At 37.5% G+C, this 23,929-nt stretch overlaps 2 protein-coding genes across 6 annotated transcripts in view; one reads left to right on the forward strand and one right to left on the reverse strand.

The window, feature by feature from the left end:
* VPS37A (VPS37A subunit of ESCRT-I) overlaps window positions 1-5,722 on the reverse strand; it is a 46,387-nt gene extending 40,665 nt beyond the window's left edge. The window contains exon 1 of one of the 2 annotated variants that reach the window (XM_040490075.1): window positions 5,328-5,722. In XM_040490075.1, coding sequence (XP_040346009.1) covers window positions 5,328-5,452 — 125 coding nt within the window. In that variant the 5' untranslated portion in view covers window positions 5,453-5,722. Of the gene's footprint in view, window positions 1-614; window positions 658-5,327 lie in introns of those variants that run through there. The other variant, XM_040490076.1, reaches the window with a different exon arrangement.
* A 117-nt stretch (window positions 5,723-5,839) lies between these two features.
* CNOT7 (CCR4-NOT transcription complex subunit 7) lies at window positions 5,840-23,729 on the forward strand. 4 transcript variants are annotated; one of them, XM_040490080.1, is made up of 7 exons: window positions 5,842-5,997; window positions 7,518-7,732; window positions 9,572-9,765; window positions 14,794-14,955; window positions 17,896-18,040; window positions 20,336-20,446; window positions 22,010-23,729. In XM_040490080.1, the coding sequence occupies exons 2-7, from the start codon at window positions 7,616-7,618 to the stop codon at window positions 22,136-22,138; spliced, it is 858 nt and encodes a 285-aa protein (XP_040346014.1). In that variant the 5' UTR covers window positions 5,842-5,997; window positions 7,518-7,615; the 3' UTR covers window positions 22,139-23,729. The 4 variants fall into 4 exon arrangements, with proteins under 4 accessions (XP_040346016.1, XP_040346014.1, XP_040346015.1 ...); XM_040490081.1 differs by lacking the exon at window positions 5,842-5,997 and adding an exon at window positions 6,275-6,297; XM_040490082.1 differs by lacking the exon at window positions 14,794-14,955 and having other exon boundaries at window positions 5,840-5,997.
* The last annotated feature ends 200 nt before the right edge of the window (window positions 23,730-23,929 follow it).

Here is a 23,929-nt window from a genome sequence, read left to right on the forward strand (position 1 = left end):
ATAAAGTACCATCGCTTGTAGTACAATAGGGAGTAACTGTAACCTGGGAAATGGAGACAGGAAAGCCCAGGGAAGGAGGCACCTACTCCCCAGGTCAAAGCAAATGTTGCTATATGGAAGAACTATTGTCAGATCTTCCAGATCTCTTTATTTTAAAAGAAAAGTTGGAGGGGCGCCTGGGTGGCGCAGTCGGTTAAGCGTCCGACTTCAGCCAGGTCACGATCTCGCGGTCCGTGAGTTCGAGCCCCATGTTGGGCTCTGGGCTGATGGCTCAGAGCCTGGAGCCTGTTTCCGATTCTGTGTCTCCCTCTCTCTCTGCCCCTCCCCCGTTCATGCTCTGTCTCTCTCTGTCCCAAAAATAATAAATAAACGTTAAAAAAAAAAAAAAAAAAGAAAAGTTGGAGGGGGAAGGGGCTATATAGCAAATCTCTAAATCTGCTACTCAATTTTGTCGTGAGTCTAAAAGTGCTGTATAAATAAAGTCTTATTTTTTTTTTTGAAAGTTGAAAATTTGGGTATTTGAATAAAAATATCTCAAATTATACATGCCAGCAACGGACCCATATTTTAAAAAATACGTAATATTGAAACAGATTAAAAACACATACACATACCCTTTCATTATAGATTTGTTGTGTTACCAAGTTCATGTAGCAGTCCTTCTGAGCCAACACTTAAATCTATAGAAAAAAATTATGGAATTTAGGTTTACTCAGAAACCTATGAGGTTAGAGGAGAAAGTCTTATAAACTGTGAGCAAGGGGTTAAACTTAACAGTTATAGGGTAGAAAACTATACAGTAGGAGACTCTCCAAGGAAGTTATAAGGCTAAAGGTTTGGGCAATCAGAATAATGGTATCCAGGGATTGGCAGCCAAAGAAAATTTCAAAATAATTTACAAAGACTATGTAGATTGGCACCATTATTTTTAAGAAACAAAAATAAAATCATTGTCATTTACAGAGTACCTACTAGTTTCCTTACATGTGATCTATCTAAAATCCTTCAAAACAGGTACATTTCATTTGTGAGGAAACTATCCAAAACGGACTTGCTTACTGAATGGCAAGTCAGAAGTATTCCTGACAGAGGCAAATGAGTTATAGGTGGGCTTGTGAAGGATTCACAAACAATAAGCTGGCAAGACGCATACAGGCTAAGAAGCAAAGGTTCCATGCATACTGATTCTATGCGGTAGAAAGCAGGAATGTAATTCGCCATATGCTCACATTGTACCAGGTACTCTAATAAATGTTCATATAAAACACTGAAATATTAACACTCTTTCATTCATGACAGGAATCACAATTCCTGATTTTACAGATGGGAACTGGAGGCTCAGAGAAGTTGAGTAACTGGCCAAAAGGTCACATTGCCATTGTGTGTTAGAGCCAAACTGGAATCCAGGTCAGTTTGATGACAAAGCTTTCATTCACCTAAGTCAGGCTGCTTTTTCCAATGTCAATGATTTTTGCGTACTTCCATTTATGTTGCTCAAATTCATTTTGTCTTTTATCTCTAAGACAGTGCTCATATCCAGGAACCTGAGGAACCAACACAGACTTTCACAGCTGGGCAGGGCAGTAAGAGATCAGGCAGTTAATCCTCTTACTTCAGGGGTCCCTAAGGCCTATTAAGGTTACACGAGCATCCAGTGTTGCAATGCTGTTAATGATCTATCAGTGACTCCTAACTGCTGGTTCAGAGCCTCTTTCTTTAAGACTATTCATCATAATATAGGGAAAAAGAAAAAAAGCAATCCTGACAAACGTAATAACTCCCAATTAGATTTTCTTATTTAATATAAAATAAAAATAGCACCAGAATTACCATGTTATTATTAAATGAATGCAAAAGTCTTTTACTTGAGAGACCTGATATCCCTAACTAAAAGGAAATAAAGATTACTATTTGTATAACTTTGAAATTACATAATTACCATTTCCAACACCCTTCCAAATTATTGTTTTAGAGCTAAAGAAAGAAAATAGCTAATTAACTTAAATACTGTTAAGAGAGGAGAAACCAGGATAGTTAGAACAGTTAACTGTTAAGACCATCAGTTTTCAGTATGTTCTGGTTGTAGTACAATGCAGGGAAATAATTAACAGCTTCACTCCTGAAGCATCTTTAAATATTGGGATTAGAGAGTATCACTTGGGATAGTTTCAATTTCAAGTCCTGTAACTGAAAACCCAGGTTGAAAGGGGCTTAAACAGTAAGGGGTCATTAATCCTGAAGAAGAGTAAGTCCAGAGTCATCAAACGTTCCAAAATTGGTTAATTCAGCATCACAGTATTATCATGAACATTCCACCTTTCTACTCTACCACATTCAGTAGTTAGCCTGCCTTTCATGATCCAAGCAGTTCCAGATGTCCCATGAAGAGAAGAATTTCCTTTTAGACATCTCTGTTACTCAGAAAATGTTTTGAGCAGCTCCCCAGCTGACTTCTCCAACTCCCGTGGAGCGAGATTAGGTCAAGAGTCCTGCTTCCACAATAACTTGCAGGGTAAATGATTGGCTTAAACAATCATTATTTGCCTCCTGGAGTTGAAAGAGCACAGCCTCCCTTAAGTATGTGATCCTGCAGACTGGGAAAGCAGATTAAAACTGTTGTTCTTTCAGTAAGTAGAGGGGGGTGGATTAGGGTGGGAAACCAAAAGTTTCCTTCAGAGTGTGCTTCTTTAGGAAGTAGAAGAAACAACAGAATTAATTCTACTCCTGCCCACAAAGATAGGAATGTCAGTGGTAAAATGAATACTGTGATCACTGTTATTCACAAGGTGGAATCTATTACTCGAGCCTACCCTACATAACTTCCAGTTTCTATTTTCATACCAGACAAATATGTTATTATGCTTTGGTTAAAACTTTTGTTTGTCATCTATGACAGTTTCCCATTTGCCCTGACTTACCAGTAAGATTAACATGAGGAAATCCACATAAAATGCAGCTGAACTTTAGGAGAGGCCTGAGAAAGATGAGGTAAAAATTTCCTAAAGTACCTAAAGAAGGAGTTTACATTCATTTAAGGAAGGGAATCGAACAGACTATTTCCTGAAATGGAATTTTTTTAATTGTAAGGAGTTAAAAAAGAAGGTAAGAGTTGGAAGGTGTAAGAAAGAACGGGGTTATTGAGGAGGGCAGAAGCTGGATACTTTCCTTGCTAGGAAAGAGCTGCTGACCTTACATCTGCAGAAGGGATAGAGTACGAAACATTAGGGAAGTGGGCCTAATCTCACATGCAACGAGATATTGATATTCATAATTTAGGAAGCTTTTGTGTTATTCATTAAAATATCATCTGAGATACTCTTTCAACTTTTGCAGAGGGCACCTTCAGATTCACCAATCACAGTGTCTTACTGAACAAAAATCTTTATAAGTTGTAGTATTGAATTTGGCTACTGAAGCAACATATTGTCATATACTGCATAGATAGATCATTTTCACCAACTAGCTTTAAGATGTATGTCCTGAGTTCAAATGGCAGATTTAACAAGAACAGATGGATGACACTTTTTTCTGGCACTGTCCTATTCTCTGAAAACTGGAAATACGTGACCTAATCATCCCCAGAATTATCCAAGTATAGTTTATCAATGTGAAATATTTCAATAAAACGAAACTACATGTATTTTTATAAAAGAACTTAAAAGCTTAAGCCAATTCCAGAACTCCTTAGATTAGCAAATCTTATTTTAGAATGTCACCTTAATTGGGAAACCAAAAAAACCCACAAGAAAGTTCAGATCAGTTACTTCCCTTATTTACTACCCTTAGCAGCAAGAGGCTTTAGAGTATTTAAAAAAGTCAACGCCAACCTCAAAGAATAAAAATTTGCCAGCAGTGAGAATATTCAACGGTATCTATTAAAGACTTTAAAGTAATTAATTCCAAGGTGTGGTTCTACTATTTGAGCAATAGTAGTACTGGTTCAGTATATAGACAGTCTTCCAATGTGATACTAAGAAGACCAGCTTTAGTTATGTTCCTTCAAAATGAGTCAACTTATTTTATAAGCATATCTTGTAACAGTAGCTCTTACAGGTTAAGACAGAACACGAAAATAAGGCTGATTTGAAAAAAAAATTAAGACTGATTTTTAAGAACTCTGTGACAAAGCCACCACTCAAACAAATGGCATGACACTCTCTTCTGTTCAATACCATATATTTTCACCTTTTGAAAGTTCTCAACAAGCGGAACAATTGAGACAAAGAACTGAGAAACATCTGAAGTTCAATCAGCAATAGCCCTTAATTTAGCCATACTAATTTTGCTGTGAATTTTTCTTTTAACAACATATTTAAAACTACTCTACACTGTAACTTCCTTGCTTGGGAAAAATTATTAGAGTAACAGAAAAAAATGACCCGTAAGAGCTCATTCAACAGGAATTAATTTTATGGCCTCATATATCTTTTAAATGCATGAAAAGTCCATTTAAAGAAGACTTGGGTTTGACTGATGTTGGCATCTTTACATTAAAAGACATGTTGTGACATTGTTCAGTAACGAAACTTGCATAATTCATATAAAGAGGCAGTTCCAAATTTTGTAAGCCATTAGAGGCCACAAACATTTGCAAAAGGCTGAAGTTTACAGTAAAAACCTCTGAAATAATTTGAATTGCAATATATTTCTAACCTGACCATGCTGAAATGACAAACTCGTAAGACAACAAATTAACATGAATAGAAGGCAATTCCTGAGTGTGGGAGCAAGAATAATGTGACAAATGGAGACTGGAAGTTTGTCAAATTGGGGGAGGCTGTGGGAAGAGGGTAAATCTTAACGACTTAGGACGATCGAGTTTGTCATTCCCAGCCGAAAAGAACTCACTAATAAAACCTTTGGTTTCTCTTTCCTTTTGTTACTTTTTTTTTTCCTCCAAAAACTTTTACACTCTGTGAAACCTGGAGATTACTCTTCTTTTTAGCCAAGTAGAGTACTTTGACAATTCTGCCAACGTGGCAATCAGATGGGCAAGGGGAAAAGCTAGTGAGGAAGCAAAGAAAGGGATACTAGTTACAGAACATAAGACAGATTAAAGCCAGCAGTGATGTGTCAGGAGGGATGAGTAAGTCGAAATTGGAAGGGCTGAGCCGTGGTGAGGCAAGAGAGAGCAAGAAAGGGTCCAGAAGGAAATCCTGAACATGGGTCAGGGATAGGAGAGCAAGGGGGTGACTCAGGACAAAGGGGAATAGGTCAAAAGGAGGCAGCTGGCGGGCAGTAGGCCTGAGGAGCTGTGAGTGTGGCGAGGACCAGCCCACCCTCCCGCCCTACTTTCTCCTCCGGTCGGCGAGGCAGCGACCAGTCACCTGGAGTGTGAATTCCGGAGGGACTCTATGAGGCGCTGCTTCTGCTGCTGGAGGCTGGTGAGGCCACCGGGGGACCCAGCTGCGGAGGAGGAAGCGCTCTTGGTCAGGGGAAAGAGCCAGCTCATCCTCCACGGGTCTCCGGGCCCGAGGCCCTAGACGGCTCTGGCCTGCTTCTCCCAGCTGCTCAACCCGGTGGTTCCCCAGCGGCAGGAGGCGCAGTCCGAGACGCCCGAGTCCCAAGTACCGGGCGGCCGCGTCTTCTCCTAAGCAAGCCAGCTGAGGGGTCCTTGCGTCCTGGGCGAACCACTATGATTGTGGGCAGCTAGAGCAAAGTAGCCGCCCGGGACAAGCAGCGCTACCTTCACGGTCCAGACACCCAAACCAATCAGCCCGGCAGCCCGACCGCTCGGTGCTCCACCACCCCTGCTTCCGTCACCAGCGTGCTCCGCCCCCTTTGCGTGGCGCGTCATCACCTAGCGCCCCCGCCAGGACGTGCGAGAAGCGACGGCGCAGCACGGAGCGACGCAGCCCCGGCTCCCCTTTCCCCCTTGCTGGGCGCGAGGTGTCTATGGGGCACCCGCTGCTGCCGCCGCTACCGCCACCGCCACCGCCGCTGGTTGCTGTCTCTATGGCGAGGAGGAGGAGGAGGAGCGCGAGCTCAGCGACACAAGTAGATCTTGCGTCTGCCGGGGGGAGGGGCGGATTGGGGAAGTCGAAAGGGGGCGGGAACGATGAACCGGAGAGGGTGAGAGATGGCGCCAGCTGGAACGCGGCAGGCGAAGGAAAGAGCTAGGCGGCGGGTGGAAGGGGGCAGGGTAACGGACTGAGGGTATGTCAAGGGGGTGGCGCGGGGTGATGACGTAAAGGCTTTGTACCTGGGGCTTCGACGCTGTTGGACGGAAATTGGGAGTGGAGGGCGGTGGCCTAGATCCTCAGCTCCTCGTATTTCTTCTCGCAACAGTTCTTTGGAGTCAGTCTGGCTCCAGTAAATGGTTATCAAGCACCTTCACACTGGCCCTCTGCCAGGGAAGAGAGTTATCTATGACTTGAATGTCTCTGTGCTGTTCTCTCATTTCTTTGGGAGGCTGCAGTACGGAGATTCTATCCAGTAATGAGAAGGCCTCTGGTGCCTCCTCGGGGCTTCTGGAATTGTTGTAGAGAGAGAGAGGTGGAGAAAGCATTGTTAAGCCACAGGGTCTTGCTGAAGTGTGTGTGTGTGGCTGGGTGTGTGTGTTTAGCGGAGGGGGAGGGTAATATAGGAGCGGGGGTTCCCTGGATCTTTAGTTTCTGTTCTTGCAGCAGTCCAGGTTACATTTGTGACTGAAGTGTGGGGGGGGGGGGGGGCGATCATAATTCCCTTTCTTACCCTTGTTTGTTAGGATTTTTCAAACTACTGTGAAAAAATTAAGGAGCATTTGTAATTTTCCTGTCCCAAAATCAAAATGTTGGTCTGTAATCTATCATTATGTACCGTGATACTGTGTTTATGGACCAAAAACGTGAGATGTGTGTTTGGTAACCAGGGAAAAAAAATGCTGTGGTTTTAGGAAATTAGAAACAATTTGAAATGCATATTCTCTATTGTTTCCTTTCTTTTTCCTTCCTGCAGTTATGGACATTCAAATAGTTTCTGTGGCTGTTAGTTACTATTTTTCAGATAGATTTTGTTTGTTTTCGTTGTTGTTGGTTTACTAAAAAGTCCCTTCCAATCTGACTTGAATAAATGCCAGTAAAGTAGATTTTGTAATCAAATCAGATTTTGAATGTTCTATTAGTGAGTAAAAGCAAACACTACAGTTTTCCTAGTGACATCTGATCTTGTCACATGTGTATCAGTATTTAGCTTTTCATTTTTTATCTGGAAATGGATGTCTTTATAAAATTTTAACCAGGGAGTGAGTTGAATTCAAAGCAGTCTTCAATTAATGGAAAGTTTTTTAAAAATGATTAGTATGTAGACATAAAAAAATACTGTTTTTACTTAATATTGATATTAGAACCAGAAAAACCTATGTTGTGGTTCTTTTTTCCTTACCGATTAGTTATGTGCTTTTAGACAAGTCACTTCCCAAACTGATTTACATATGAGTCAAAGACTTCGAATAAATAATCTTTTAGATTTGTATCAACTCAATTAGTCTGTGATTCAGATTTCTGATATTGCTGGTTTTTTGGTTTTTATTTTGACAGGTACAAAAATAAAGGATACAGTATTTTATGAAACAAACAAATCTTCAATCAAGTATAACATTTTGATGCTTGGCATCTAGACTTCTTGTGCCCTCACTATGCCAGCAGCAACTGTAGATCATAGCCAAAGAATTTGTGAAGTTTGGGCTTGCAACCTGGATGAAGAGATGAAGAAAATTCGTCAAGTTATCCGAAAATACAATTATGTTGCTATGGTATGCCTATGATCAAATCCTTAAAATGTTTCTTATAAGAGGGGAAGAGGGTTTTGAAAAGTCTTGAATTCAACCCATCTGGTTGATTTTTTTTTTTTTTTAGGGCTTAACTTAATTATAAAAAGAAATTTTGCCAATTTCGTCCAGCCAGAGATCACCTGGAACACATCTGCAATGGGACAAATTGGGTTATTACTCATTGCAGTGAGGGAAAATGCATACCACTGGAACCATGGGACATTTGAGTAAGAGTGTTAGAAAAGACTTGTAGGATGTGGGCTTGTGTCAGGTGGTTTTAAGGATTAAGGAAGCAGGGCCTTGCTCTGAATTGGATGCTGTTGGGAAGCTGGGATAACTTTGTGACAGGGTATCTTAATAAGGCCAAACGAGGATGAGAGAAGACTAGAGTGAGACTAAAGCTATAAAGAAGCAGCGGTTACTTATATTAGCCAAAGTAGAAGAATGTTTGATCAGTTTTGTGGTTTGGACAATGTTTATGTTTTTGTCTGTGTTCAGTCATGATTAGAGTGGTCTTGTCTGGTGTTAAAGTGTGAAACTGTTTATATTCGGCAGAACAGTAGAACCTAGGTGTGAGTGCCAGTTCAGCTCCTAGCAACACTAAGGCTAACTGATAATACCAGATGAGCACCGCACTCAAAAGCTTGGGAGCTCCTGCATGTCTTTCTGAAAAAAAAAAAAAAAAAAAAAAAAAGATCTCCCAGTGAAATATTATTGACCTGTGGTTTTTTCTTGTTCTTGTTTGAATCATCATTGGAGTTGCATGAACACACTGTGCTGTTAAGCATCTCTGCTTTTGCATTTATTATTCAATCTACCTAGATCGTCTATTCAGTTAGTTTTGCTGCTTTACTACTGTATCTTGTCCATATGTTAGTTATTGTACTGTTTTCTAGATTGTAAGTTCTGTGAACAATGGGTTATTCTCTTAGTCATCCTCACGACACACACAGCATAACACATAGCGTCCAGTAAAGTGGTTGTTGAGTTGGACTAAATTTAGAGAGGTTTTAATTTCTTTACTGTTTCTTAGGGACTTGATATTCAGATTTTTTCTTAGGTTTTCAGTTTGAGTTTTAAAACTAAAGTGATGTATGATAGTATCCTCTTCTCAGTATTTTTAATGCAAATAAATGCGTTTGTGTGTGTAGGGGCAGGTTGACTGGTAAAAAAACAAATATTTGAGTGAACACATATAACCTATTTAATAAAGGTGTATTTACCCATAATTAGAAATGGTTTTTTTTTTTTAAGTCCCACAAAATAGAGACATGATAACATTCTACAAGAATAAGTGGCTATCATGCAGTTTTTGATGACATGCTTTCCCTAGAGTATAAAGACGGAGTACTGTCTTAGCCCAAGAAGTGACAGGGTTTTGGTGCTTAGACAAACCTGGTCTGAGAGAAACAATTGGAGAGTATGATGAATTTTCCATTTTTATTAACCAGTTCTTCATTGATTTTAATGCTAGCATTCTGTGGGCATAGTTTCACATACCCCTTGAAAAACATGAATGTATGATTTTTCCCCTTTGGGAATAGAGTACTTGGTTGCGTTTAGCGTTCATATCTTATACATAGTAATTTTTTATGGATGTGATATTTAATATTTTAAAAAGCCATTAAATTTGTAGAGTTTTATGGTTTTAAAAAGTAACAATTTTCATAGTTAAAAGGTAATTTGTAATTGAATATGAATGTATAGAATATTCTCTAGAATGGGATTCTTTGACTTGTACCAAAAATGATTTATTCTAACAATCTGTGGATTGTGGTTTTGACCATTTAGTAAATAATGAATCTTAAAACTATTTTACAGGATACCGAGTTTCCAGGTGTGGTTGCGAGACCTATTGGAGAATTCAGGAGCAATGCTGACTATCAGTACCAACTATTGCGATGTAATGTAGACTTGTTAAAGATAATTCAGCTAGGACTGACATTTATGAATGAGCAAGGAGAATACCCTCCAGGAACTTCAACTTGGCAGTTTAATTTTAAATTTAATTTGACGTAAGTGGGAAACAAATATAACCCAAACTTTTTTTAGCTTAATTGTAGAAATTGATTTCCCTCATGTATGGTGAATGAAATGCTAACTGAATTTGGCTCAGTTATCCTATAAATATTTAAAGCTTAAAATTCAAAAGATTAGATTTCTTATGGGATAAAAAAATTAGGATACAGGAGACTTAATATTCAAATACTTTGAATTATAGAGATGTTATTTGAAAAGTATGACTACCACTTTTTTTGAAATTTGGAAAACCTTGGGTATTGAACATACTTCTTGATAGAAAAAATAACGTTGCATTAGTTTTACTTTTAAACTTTGTGTGCAGTTTGAAATGTATATCTTTGTTGTAGTGGTTATCCCTGTGAAGAGATTTTTAGTACAGTCAAACTCCAGTTTATGAATTGATTACATGTTAAAAGTAGTAAGACATTTCTTGGGAACTTGGGTGCATTTTCCGGTGAAATCAGTGTTATATAATATAGTCCCAGATCAGCCCAAAAAAACCTCTTGTAGCTTACCTATTGGAGAGAGAAAGGTATCCTTGAACTTGGTATTTCTTTCAGAAACCGTTCAGAATCTGCAGTATTCTGAATCTAGAATCTGAATTCTGACTCAAGACTTAGGTTAAAACCCAGTTTCCTTACTTGTAGTACTTCTGTATCATTTGTAAAAGTAGTGTTGATAGCTTAGGGAAGTTTAGAGTGGTGTTGGGTGAGGGCAGATTGTTTACAAACTTAGTGTGAGGTGGGGAAATGTTTAATATGTTCTTACTAAGTTATGATACTCCAGCATATCCTTCTGTTTGACAGCTTGTACTTGTGTAATATGATCTTATATCTGGTTTAAAAAATAGTAAAAGAAGCTGTGGGACATTTAATAGTAGTGCCAGTGTAAGAACCTCCCATTGTCTGTACAATAATCTGATAGCATATCAGATCTAAAAAGCAGGGCTGGTGATTTTAGAGAGTAGGGTCAGTGGTATACTATGACTTCTAATTACATAATGTTTAGCCTCACTCTTTGTTTTACTTTGTTGGATTTCATAATGTATGCCTGAACCTTCTCAAGGGTAAAAAGTACTCCTGTCTATTCAAACTGGTAATAATCTTTTATAAGTACTACAAAAGATAACTGTTTTTAAAATTAGTTCTTAGCCATTTCATTTGTTCCATGTTACTTTTTCCCCGAGCTGATCATTAGGACATTGTTTTTTAACTAAGTTATTGTTGTGATGCAAATACATGAGTAGGAAGTAACCCTTCCCTGTCTTAATTTTGGTAAAATTGACATTTTCCTTTTTTAGAAACATCGTTGTCATAATAACAACTGCCTTATTGCAATCTTTGAAGGACTTTTTTTCTTTAAATTTTTTTTTTCAACGTTTGTTTATTTTTGGGACAGAGAGAGACAGAGCATGAACGGGGGAGGGGCAGAGAGAGAGGGAGACACAGAATCGGAAACAGGCTCCAGGCTCTGAGCCATCAGCCCAGAGCCCGACGCGGGGCTCGAACTCACGGACCGCGAGATCGTGACCTGGCTGAAGTCGGACGCTTAACTGACTGCACCACCCAGGCGCCCCTGAAGGACTTTTTTCTTATACAGAGAGGGCTGCTTGTTATCAAATTTATACTAATTTATTCCATTTATACTAATGTTAATGTCTGAGAAGAAGTTTAAGGAGAAGAATATAGTGAATCATGTTATTTAAGTAGAACCAATTAATTGGAAGGTAAACCTGGGACTACCTAATGTCGAGATAGAGTACCATGAATAGAATCTTGGATATTTTAAAGAAAGATGAAAATTGACTTTTTTATTGAGTGCCTAGATGTGTCAGCTGTGCTAGGCATCAGGGATATAGTGTTGAGGAAAGTTGCTCGTGGTCTTTATAACTTAGCGTTCCTGTAACTTGGCTGTCTGCTCTCCACCTGCCAAAGTCTGAGAGTCAGAATTGTTAGATAATGATCAGTGTATGGGAATTCTCTCCAAACTGAATTTGGAGTTGATCCATAGAATGACAAATGAAATGAGATACTGACGAGCTGTGCAGAAGAAAAGCTCTCTCAAAGGAGATGGGAACGAATTTCTAAAAAGTCATCAATTTGATGGTTATGGTAATTCTTGGTATTTGAGAGAATCATTTGAATAGTGTAGTAGAGGTTATAGGAGATTGTGGGTTCAGTGGTAACAGAAAGGAAGGTGATAATTCATTTAAGGAAAGTGGCAGTGAAAAGGACAAATAGAGACCACCGTAAGTAGACAGGACAGCAGAATCAAACAGGGTGGTTCTGATTTTGTTTGACAGATAGTGCCCAGGCATTTGAAGGCTAAAGAGCAGTTGTCAGGTGTGGACATGCAGGCTCTTTCTAGTGTCTTTCAGGTAGCCTTTGCAGATTTTTGGAGCATATTATGTGTTCTTGGTTTGAGTTCATTAAATATTAAGTTTAGTAACCCTCTGTGTACTTGTGACAATCTGTATTCTAGTTTGCCTTTGCTCGTTTTAGTGTAAGCTTAAATATTAAAGTATGCATGTTTTAAAATGTAAAATACATGTTGAACCAGGAATGATTGAGGTTGGAAGGCATTTCCAAATTGAATCTTGAATCTGCTGTGTTTAAAATTGTGAATTTGTGTAGTAGGTTAAGTTTATACTTGTAGGTATGTCAAAAAAGTAGGGGCACCTGGTTTGCTCAGTCAGTAGAGGATGTGACTCTTGATCTCGGAGTCATGAGTTCAAGCCCCACATTGAGGATGGAACCTGCTTTGAAAAAATGGTGAAAAGATATGTATTTATTGAATTTAACATACCTAGTTAAGTTAGTTTCTGTTTTTAGGATATTATTTGAGATCAGTAGCCTTGTATCTGCTTTTTGGGAAAACCTTTTTTAGAGATTTGTACATGACTTTTCATTCCTGTTCAGTTATTAAAACTGGCTATTTTGCCACCTTGACTTTGATAGTGTTAGGAGAAATGACATTACCGTTCATTGTTGTTCTGAACAGATTGCTGTAATCAGTAAGCCAACCCTGCACCTGCAGCAGTTCTTACAGTTTTGACTAGACTGTATTTTAACTACTTTGTTGAGATTTGCATATTTTAATATTTTTCTACGCTTACTGGGATTTTTGAGGGTAGGGAATGATTTCAAAACTTGAAATGGATACTGTGGGAAAGGGACAGTCTGTTGATTTGGAGAATTGAGTTGTAGCAATTATGAAGCTTCCCTTACCAACAAGAAATTTTCTTCATCCTATTTAGAGATTTATTAGCCTACCTGTATGGAGCTTCCAGCTTTCTCTCTAATGAGTTGGGCATTATAAAACATAAAATTGGTTCCAAATTTTAAAATATTTATCCAAAGAAATTAAATGACAGTACATTAACTTAATCTGAGTTATGTGAATTGTACAGAAAAAGAGATGATTTTGGTTGGTTATAATTTGCTAAAGCATGCCTCTCCTTGCAAGCGTCAGAGGTTGATGAGTGGGATGTTAGTTGTTTAGAGTACGTATATATATTTTTTAGGATTATTTTTTATTTACTTATTCTGAGAGCACACATGCGAGTGCAGGGAGGGGCAGAGAGAGAGGATCCCAAGCAGGCTCCATGCTGTCAGCACAGAGCCCGACTTAGGGCTCAGTCCCATGAACCATGAGATTGTGACTTGAGCTGAAACCAAGAGTTGGATTCGTAACTGATGGAGCCACCAAGGCTCCCCAAGGTACACATTTTTAGTGTAATAAGGCCAATAATACCTGTTGTTTAATGAAAAAACTTTGTGGTAGATTTATTCAGATAGAAATTTTGACATAAAGTGATGATCGCGGTTCCCCTCTGTTTTAAATGTTTCAGTGACTACTTTTGCTATTTTTTAAAAATGTTTATATTAAGGTATAGTTCACATACAATGATATACTGATTGCAGGTGCATAATGTAGTGATTTGACAATTCTGTCACCACAATAAGTGTAGTTACCATCTGTCATCTGTACACATTTTGTTGTGTTATTTTTCAAAGACATTTAGAAGCAAACTGATTTCTACAGAATAGACCATAAGAATACTTTTCACCTAAGTGTAATGTTTTGTATTTTTTTTTGGGGGGGGGGGGGTGTTAATTAGTTTTCTTAAAGCTTTTAATAAAGTGATAGAAACCAGTATTCTTGCAACTAAAAAATAAATAAAAATTTAGTGGGCATTGCACAAAATACTTTTCATGTATTTTCCGAAACCTGTACCTTTGTTTTGATCCTTTAACATTTTGGATACGTATGTGTTCGTACTTAGAAATTAGAGATTTCTTCTTGGCTTAAGTAAAATCTTGAAGGATTGGTTTATATTTAGATTTCCTGGCTTGATTTTTGGAAGGTAATTTTCTAGGATTAAGATTGTTAGAAGAAATTATTGCTGTTACAGCAAAGCCTTTCATTTCAAATCTTTTACTGGTTGTTGGAGCCGTTTGAATGGCTCATCATTAGTGAGGGAAGGGATCTCCTTTTTCTTTCCGTTGGAATGTAGTTTTAACTTAGCCGCATCGGATATTTTCCTCTTGGTCTCCTTTCTGGTGCTGCTGGGAGCATGGGAGATGGATATAGGCTGTCACCCCTGTGGCTACAGCTCCATCTGGCAGCAATAAAAAAGGCTGCTGAGACTGAAAGCCCCTGAAAGGAACATGTCTTTTACTTTGAGTGGTAGCCCCTGGTGAGTAGAAGACCTTTTTTTTCAAACTCAGTTAAATTTATTTAACTTGTGAAAGGCTAGTGAAATTGAGCTGTAGTGAAGATTAAAATCTCCCCCTTGGACTGTTTCTGAATGAGGCTTTACTGAATACTTTTCTAAAATAATAATCTTTACATTTAAATTGCATTTTCCTTCATATCTGTGAAGCACTGGAGTAATTGGACCCAAGCCAGTCTTCTATTTTGTTCTTTCTGGTCCCATAGCTGTTGGATGTAAGTGGGAGAAAACCAGTTTGTTTGAAGAATGGCACTTTTGAAGGTTGTCTTTCTTTTTCTCCTGCCAGGGAGGACATGTATGCCCAGGACTCTATAGAGCTACTAACAACATCTGGCATCCAGTTTAAAAAACATGAGGAGGAAGGAATTGAGACCCAGTACTTCGCAGAACTTCTTATGACATCGGGAGTGGTCCTCTGCGAAGGGGTCAAATGGTTATCATTTCATAGGTAAAAAGATTGCACTGAAAATGGCATTTGTGTTTGCATTTCCTAGCTGCTTCACACCTGGTGTGGGTTACTGTTTCTGCAATTTCAGGCTTAATACCACAAGGAATTGGCTGCCACATAGCAGTCTCCTCTTTTAAGAAGCTAATGTTGGTCTCCTTAAGGTTTAATGTAAAGATACATGATTCATTTTTGCCTATGAGAGCGACGGTATGGCATAGTGGAAAGAGTAAGGCTGGAAAAGTAGATCTGGTTTAAATCCAGCAGTGCCATTTGGAATCAGTGTTACCAAGAGTTATTTAACATTTCTGAGCCTTAGAATAAAACCATTCCTGGGGCGCCTGAGTGGCTCAGTTGGTTGAGCATCCGATTTCGGCTCAGGTCATCTCATGGCTTGTGGGTTCGAGCCCCACATCGGGCTCTGTGCTGACAGCTTCGGATTCTGTATCTCCCTCTCTCTCCCTGCCCCTTCCCCTGCTCATGCTCTGTCTCTCTCCTCAGAAGCAAATAAACATTAAAAAAATTAAAGAACAAAACCACTTGTTAAAAAAATATTTAATGCTTACCAGACCAGTGCCAAGCACAGTGATGTAAAATTCTAGGAATTAAGCTGTGAATAAGACAGACCAAAAGCCTCATCCTCATGAAGTTTATATTCTGATGGGAGTTGGCAATTTGTTAAAATGAAGAAATTTATATTGTGGTTTGTTAGATGTTAATAAGTGCTATGAAGAAAAAAGCGAAGAGAATGCTAGGGGTGGGTGGGTGTGGTGGATTTTAATTTTTTTTTCAAATAGAGTGATCAGTAAGACATCACCTAGATAAATATCTTGTTTTAATGATCAATAATAACATATTTTGAGCATCTGGTAAAAAGCTTTGCACACAGTAAATTCTCAATAAATGGTCATTTTTAATTCTTTGTTATTATAAAACTGGATTGTTGAAGAGAATTTCTAGGAAGGGAATTAGTTCATTTTGTACCAACAGACTTCCAGATAAGACAAGGAGTTTTCCTATCTAGGTGAACTAAGTTAAACTGGAAGCCAGGGAGTAAAAGTGGCCTTGGGAATGATTTTCTTTGACTTTAGCTATGTCTTTAAAAAGGATTGTATTATGCAGACATTAATATTCTTACATTGGGTTCATTTCACACATATTTTTAAAAAGTCAGAGTCTCCTGTGTGCTTTAGAATTTCTAGCTCTGGTTTGTGTGGAATGACTTTGGTGAAGGAATATTCATATTGTAAACTCTGCTATAGTACTAAGCAGTAATTTTTGAGTTGGGGGTATTGAACATGCCATTTCTCACCTGTTCTCTCTTCTCTCTTCTCTCTTCTCCATTTGAGCCTCTACCTCGGGAGACCAGGCCCAAGTCTTTGTTAATTTGAGGAATGTTTTTTCAGTTCTTTTTTTTTTTTTTTTTTTTTTTTTTTTTTTTTTTACTTTTATGGTCATGACTAGAAAGTATCATCATGTCCTTTTGCTGTATATGATCTATTCTTTGATTCAAAAAGTACTCTGAGAAAATACTGTGTGTTAGACAGTAGGGATATTGACATGAACAAAACCAGAAAGGGTTCATGTCTTCTTAGAGTGTGGAGTCTAAATTAGACTCTGGTATTTGTCAAGATTTTATTCTAAATGTCATTAACTGTTTTCTTCACATTCTAGCCTATTTCTAGGAGATAAAACTAGTTTAAGAAATTTATAAATTCCAAATTTTAATATAATCTTTTACTAGCAGTAAACAAATGCTATATTGACTTATATTTAGTTAGATAGCAGTTACTTCCTTGCCAATTACCAGAAATGTAAAGGTTTCTGCTGTTGGTATTCATTAGTGGTCTTCAATGGTAAAACTTCCTTCTTTTAAAAGTAGAAATAATTCTGAACATTAAATAGAAATTTTATTTGTATCCCTCCACAAGATATGTTAATAGCATCTCTTATCAAATATTTACTGAGTTCCAACTAAGTGAAATAAAAGATTTTTTAAAGATATATTTTAAAATGTGATTCCTACCAGACTAGTGGAAAACACAATACATGTATTTTAAAGGGTAGTACAAGAAAACAATCTGTATAAGAAATCACGGGGAGCTAGTCTCTTCAGGGAAGGCATCCTGTAAGAGGTCCTTGAAGAAAAGGTAGACAGGGCAAAAAGGGTGTGTAATTGTGGCACAGGAATGTAGGGAGATACAAAGCTGTGGAAAAAGTTAAACAGTTGAGATAGGAGATCTTGATTGAAAATGTGGGAGTTGGTATTTTATTCTTTGGATAACAGTTCTCAGTGTTTACTACTTTTACTTCTTCCATCTGCAGCATTTCCCTTATTTTATCTTGAGGAGTCATAATGAGATAGGAACAGAATTTTGAGGGAAGGGGTTGATTGATGAAGTCACTTAAGGAAATAAGATACTTCATTAGGGAATTACTCTTTGCATTTTTAAGTATATGACCTCTTTATGTAAAATAATGGGAAGATTTGTAATCTTTTTGCCAGTTCTGCTACCTTTTGACCTTTTTAGCCAGGTTTCCATTCATCTTTATTTTTCCACTTCCATAGTTACTTAAATTTTTTTGAGACATCCATGGGTGGTTTGATACCCTTCTAAAAGAATTCTCCTCTCAGAGGTCATCAGATTGTAATCTAGGGACTGCAGGCTCGGGATGCTAGTATAGATCTGTGTATTGATGTCTCTGAATGAAAGTGACATGTTCTTATTACTGTTGGTAAGATGATGGTATTTTCCTATTACCATTATAAACGTATCTGTTATTCTTGTGTGCATTTTTTAATTTTTGGTTGATTCCAAAAAAAATTTTGGTTGATTTTTGAAGACAGTTGTGACTCACTTAAAATTTGTATTGGGAAAAAAAATTATTTTTCTTCATCTCTGGTATTTACGTGCCTCTGTTCTGTATTTAACCCTTTTGTAGTGGTTATGACTTTGGCTATTTAATCAAAATCCTGACCAACTCTAACTTGCCTGAAGAAGAACTTGACTTCTTTGAGATCCTTCGATTATTTTTTCCTGTCATATATGATGTGAAGTACCTCATGAAGAGCTGCAAAAATCTCAAAGTAAGGTTTCAAGTGGCTTTACCTGTAACTCACACACTATTTAGACCGAGTGACTGATAAATGAGATCCTAGCCTGGGATGTTTTTAGCCATATTTTAAGTTTTGAAGTGCAATTACATTATCTTGTCATTTGATTCTATTTGTTGCATAAATAATTCATAAGAAATCCCTTTTCAGAGCTTCAGTATACGGGCAGAATAAGTTTTCAACAAAATTCAAACCAAGAGTCAGATTTTCATCATTGCCAGATTGAAAATCCTAACCTACGTGAAAATGTAAGGGCTAGTGAGTTCTCATGCACAAAAATGCAAGTTCTTACTGCCCAACATGCACATAATCTATCCATGCCAGATAAATCTGAGGTGGCCATCAACATGCACCTGTAAATGTGACAGAGTTTTCCCTTCAGCTTGGAGAGAAATTATTTTGTTGCGTCTAGTCATAGGATCATGTTCCTAGGATTACATTATGTGGCTAAAAAGGTCGTTTTTTTTGTTGTTTGTTTTTCCTGGTCCAAAAGATGTTAAGTTGTTAGTGGTAAGTGCTAGTAAATGTGTAGGTCCTGTCTAGACAGTAGCTTACATGCTGACCCTGCTGAACGTGTGTGTAATAATTTGTTACTTGTGAATAACTTCTTTCCAAAGGAGCATTTCTTTAATAAGTAGAAGTAGAAGTTCCTTCCGTTGGGAGTGAACTTTATTTTGGGAATGGGCTTTATTTTTTTTCAGGGGTGTTTGTATTTAAGCTGCAACTGAAAAGCACATTTCGGTAAAGTGGTGGCTTCGTAGAACCTACGTGAAGGCTGATCACATTTTCTTACCAGGTTTTTAGAAGTGCAAATAAAGTTACACTTTTAGGAGATGGTAAAAACGTTCAGAGCTTTACTTTTAGCCAGAAAGAAATAAGTTAGGAGCTGAGTAAGGAAACTTTGCTTTTGACAAGTGAACTCAAAATCAGAAGAAAAGTAGCCTTTTGGCCAAAGTTTGCTTCCTTTTTTACAGAATATGGCCTATAACTGGGGACATTTTTAAGGAAGGTTCCTTCATGTTTGTAGCACCCAAGAGCAGCAGAATTCTGTGCAGTTTGAAGAGACTTGCAGCTGTGACTCTAGTGAAGTTGCAGCAGGATAGCCTCATTGCTATAGGAGCTCAGTCCACCCCCGAAAGTTGCTGAGAATCCATGGCCTCATGGCCATGTTCATTAATCTGGCTTTGGAAATGCTTTTTAAATGTTCATTAATCTGGCTTTGGAAATGCTTTTTAAAATTTGACGTATCTCTACAATGACACTTTTCAGGAACAGAATGAAATCATTGCTCACTGTGTGTACGATATTGGAAAAGTTCTGCACATAGCAGATAATTCTGAATATGCCCTATGTGAGCTGCTGTATTAAATTTAGGTTAACGACAAAGCTGCTTTTTGACCTCCGGTCAGCCTTGCTGAATGACCCTATTCTGTTGCCCTTCTAAGCAGCTGCTAATGATACCTAATCCTCATGTTATTTTTAAGCACAGAAGCAAGTCCCGTCTGTGCACGGCACTGTTTCACGCTGTGAAACAGAGGAGGGTTAGTAGGAATTTGTGCTGCTTTTGTTGTCTGACCCGATCTTTCTTTCATTACTCTCCTCCTATTCTCCCATTATTCTGCTTCCCTCTCTTCCTTCCTCTGTGCTTTTTCTCTTTTATCCTTTTTTTCTTCCTTCTTTTCACTCTTTTAAGCCTGGCAATATTAACATAAGCAGATATTTAGCAGACCCTTCGAAGGACATATAACTGCATGCTCTTCTTTTTCACAGAACCGTAATTAAGCACTTAGTGAATTTTTAAGGATTTGGCTAGTTATAGCTTTCTTTTGTACAAATTATTTAGATGAAACTATTTAGAGATTGGGAAGAAGCTTAAGAGAATTTGATAGGAGCTGCCGATGGTCAGTTTTCTATTGATGAATGGATTGACTGTGCAGGTACTTAATAAATGTCCCCCAGTATACCTGTTCCCTTGTATAGGATCTTCTCCCCCCATAGTTTCAGCAAAGTTACTTGCCTGTCACATGACTTAAAGCATATGATGAAGATAAATTTTCCCAATTAGGATCTCATCTTCTACTAAATCAGAAGTTTCCCCCATACTTCATGAATAATTTGTAATTCACAGGCTCTTTTTTCTAATCTTCATGAGGTCCATCTTTACATGCTAAAGTCCATTCCTATTTTGGTCAGTGTCTAAGTGATGTAATGTGTGAATTTGGGTATTGTACGGTTTCTGTTTTGACAGACACGTTTTCTTTCTTCTAGGGTGGTTTACAGGAAGTTGCTGAACAGTTAGAGCTGGAACGGATAGGACCACAGCATCAAGCAGGATCTGATTCATTGCTCACAGGAATGGCCTTTTTCAAAATGAGAGAAGTATGAAGACATCAGTGCCTTTTTCTCAGTTGGTTGTTAGGTTGAGAACATTAAAAATCTTATGGCAAAAGTGTTTGGGCAATAAGTGTTATTAAATGAAGATACAATTAGAGGTACCATGGAAGTTGTGTCCACCACGCTTGAATGAAAGTATTCAAAAATAAGTCCTCTTGAAATGTAGTTCAGAATGAAATGAAAACAAATGAGTTCTTCATAGACTGGAAAATGAAACAATTTAAACTACTTTAGGAGTCATGTAGCTCCAACTATACTATTTCTTAGATGAGAAAACTGAAGCTAGAAGCTAGTAACTTTTGTCCAGAGTCTCACACACAATACTAGTGGGCAAACTCCAGCATTCTTTCTGTAGACCACATCAGTGCTGCTCTGCCGAGTCAAGGAGTCTATTCATTAGGTTTCCCCAGCATTGTCTTGTCCAGTAAAACACCATTTGCTTATGCCATTTTTCAGCACTTAGAGGATTTATAGGGTAGTGCTTATATAGTGCTTTTAGTAGACTGAGTCTGACAAGAGGTTCTGAATTCTCAAGTGGTTAAGTAAATCTGAAGTAGTTGTAGAATCAAAACTCGTAATTGAGCAGAGCCCTCTAAGTGGCAACAGACAGACCAAAGCTAGGTATGAAAGAGTGGGATTGAATGAACCCAAGTCTACTCCTAGCTTATGTAATGAAGTGATCTACGCAGGTATACCTCACTGTAAATTAAATGCAAAGAAAAGAAAGTTTTCCTTTTTGCAAAATAGAACTGTAGAATTCTTTTGAGTATATCTTCTTAGACACTAAAGAATTGACTAAGAACTATCTGGAAATTTAAAACTTTTGTAGCAATGTGTTAATAATAGCGTAATAGTTGTTTGCCAAGTATTGACTCAGAAGTGATTTGGAATGTCTATTCGTGACAAGTAAATACTTTGTTTTGTACTTCTGCCCAGTGCTACATTAGGGAATTAAAACAACCTTTTGGATTTTCAGCTTCGCATTTTAGAAATACCTTAATGGTTCAGTGAATGGTGGATTCTCTGCTACTAATTTGTTATCTTTATTTTTCTTGGCTTCTTCAAGAATAGTAACCTAGTGTGAATGTTCAGATTTTACCGTCCAAAACATGTTTAGGGTTTGATTGTTTTCAGCCAACTCAGCCTTGTATGTAGACAAGGCTACTTGCCTGATGCCTAAACTTTTTCTCCTATCATTGGCTATATTCATTCATTTTCACTGTTAAATTGTTGAATGGAATAAAAATGCCTGCCGTTTTCCCATGATGACAAATTCTCATTAAACTGGTCTAAATGTTAATAGGAAAGACACACATTTGATACATTTCTTTGTAATCTTTTTCTTTGGTTTCTTTTGAGCTCCGTACTTCTTGAGAACATTAGTCTTACTCATTGAATTTGAAATGTGTGGCCTCAAAGGAGCACCATAGGAAAGAGCTATCATTTTAGTTAATGAACAGTCAGTACTTACATTGCTGAAATATAAGTTACCAGTGGTACCTTTTGGTTAAAATTATCTTTTTTTTTTTCCCCAAAATTCCTTTTTAGATGTTCTTTGAAGATCATATTGATGATGCCAAATATTGTGGTCATTTGTATGGCCTTGGTTCTGGTTCATCCTATGTACAGAATGGCACAGGGAATGCATATGAAGAGGAAGCCAACAAGCAGTCATGACATGAAATAGTCCTTTTATTTTTATTTGAGCTACACACAAGCTTGGATATAGGTTTTATCTCTGGTTGAATCCCTTGAACGATAGATGATACTATTTTTTTTTTCTTTCATAGCCCATTTTATTTTCTGCCTTCCAGTACTAGTATGACCATTCCTATCTCAGATCTTAATAACTAGAAAAGCATTCAGGTTAAATTTGGCCTTAATATACTTGTTAGCAGGCATGTGTGACAGAGAGTGGGGAAAGCTGCATCATATTGAGTATTTTGATAAACTTTACCTGCTTGGGCTTGGTTTGTTTTTCCCCCTTCGTAAATTAACTAGCACTGACTGTAATTTATTTCCCTGTTTCATGTCTCCCTTCCATTCTACAGGAGTTTTAGCTATTTTGAGATTGTGGACCATCAATTTTGCACTTTAGAGAGTGATTCTGACTCAAATCCTCTGTTTTATCAGAAATTTTGGCTTTTCTTGCTCTTAGCTGGAAAAATGACCATCTGCCAATCTTATACAGTATTTACTTGTTTTTGACCCATGGAAATAGCACACGCATTGTGCAAACGGTTGATTCAGCAAGACTACAAAAAAAAAAAAAAAAGACAAAAAAACTACTGAGGAGCTTAGTAACTGCTGTTTCTGTACGTAGTGTTTCATCTTCCAAGCACATCTAGTGTCTGTCAGTGTCTCATTGGCATGTGTAGGCTGCTCTGACCGAAGAATTTTTCAAACCAGCTTTACACCCTTCAGGAACAATCCCTTGTGATTGGATATTTAGTGTCTGCCAGGAAACTGGTATCCAAGATATTGAAGCTGCAGTTATTTTATGATAGCACACTTCCCTTTGATCTGCTTCTTTTTATTCTGTCACTGTTTACCCTGTTTTTAATTTTTAAAAAATTGTATAGCCATGCTTAACGACACTCTTACTTTGTTGATTCCACAAATCAGTTTCTTTAAAGTCCAAAGATAGCAAGTCTTTAGGTATATTTTGTACCAGATTAAATTAGAAGAAGAAAAAATTGTGCTTTCATAGTTGTTACAAAGATGAATAATGCAGAGATTTGGTGCACAACAACAAAATACAAAAATATATTCTATATATAAAGTCATATATATATACGTACACACATACGTACATATATATATATATGTACGTATGTGTGTACGTATATATATGGCTATATATAGCTAATAAAATGACCTGAGGAGTGTAATGCTTGTTTATTTTTTTGTGTATATCTTTGCAATCTATTTTATATATATTGACAAGAGAGACTGTGAAATATTTAGCCATGCAGAATATGTGACCAGACCAGAGCATGTGTAGGAAGACATTTTGGTAATCATTAACTCTGCCCTGAAATGATAGACTACAAGTTACGATGTGTGTTATCTACATTTCAATCAGTAATACTAGTAAATCTCCACATGTTAGCCACATTGGTTTGTTTCCTTTGTACATTCTTTATTCATGATATTAAAATGCTGTAACTGGGTGGTCCTTTTTAAACAAAACGTTATTTGCAAAACAGAGGGTATTATTTGTTTTTAAAGCTTTTGTAAATAAAGGCTTCGGAAATGTTTTCTTATATATGTTGATGACTGGTGATTTTTAAAAATATTTGCAGGATTTTTTTTTTTTTTTTTGAGCAACTGAACAGAACTCAGTAACTTCTTTATAGCTAATTATTAGTCTCTTACTTGAGCCTTCTGCAGTGCAACACTTTTGGCTTATTCTTTATGAATACCTCAACTAGATGTTAAAATTCATATTTATCTCCTTTCCAAGAA

The sequence above is a fragment of the Herpailurus yagouaroundi genome, unplaced genomic scaffold, assembly GCF_014898765.1.
Source record: "Herpailurus yagouaroundi ecotype Mexico unplaced genomic scaffold, PumYag 181, whole genome shotgun sequence".
Taxonomy (NCBI): Eukaryota; Metazoa; Chordata; class Mammalia; order Carnivora; family Felidae; genus Herpailurus; species Herpailurus yagouaroundi.

Bases quoted from the DNA above. Each gene is read 5' to 3' on its own strand.
- CNOT7 (XM_040490080.1), top strand. From the start codon at position 7,616: ATGCCAGCAGCAACTGTAGATCATAGCCAAAGAATTTGTGAAGTTTGG. The intron at 14,956-17,895 runs GTAAAAAGATTG...ACCCTTTTGTAG, and splicing joins AAATGGTTATCATTTCATAG to TGGTTATGACTTTGGCTATT. The intron at 20,447-22,009 runs GTATGAAGACAT...ATTCCTTTTTAG, and splicing joins CCTTTTTCAAAATGAGAGAA to ATGTTCTTTGAAGATCATAT.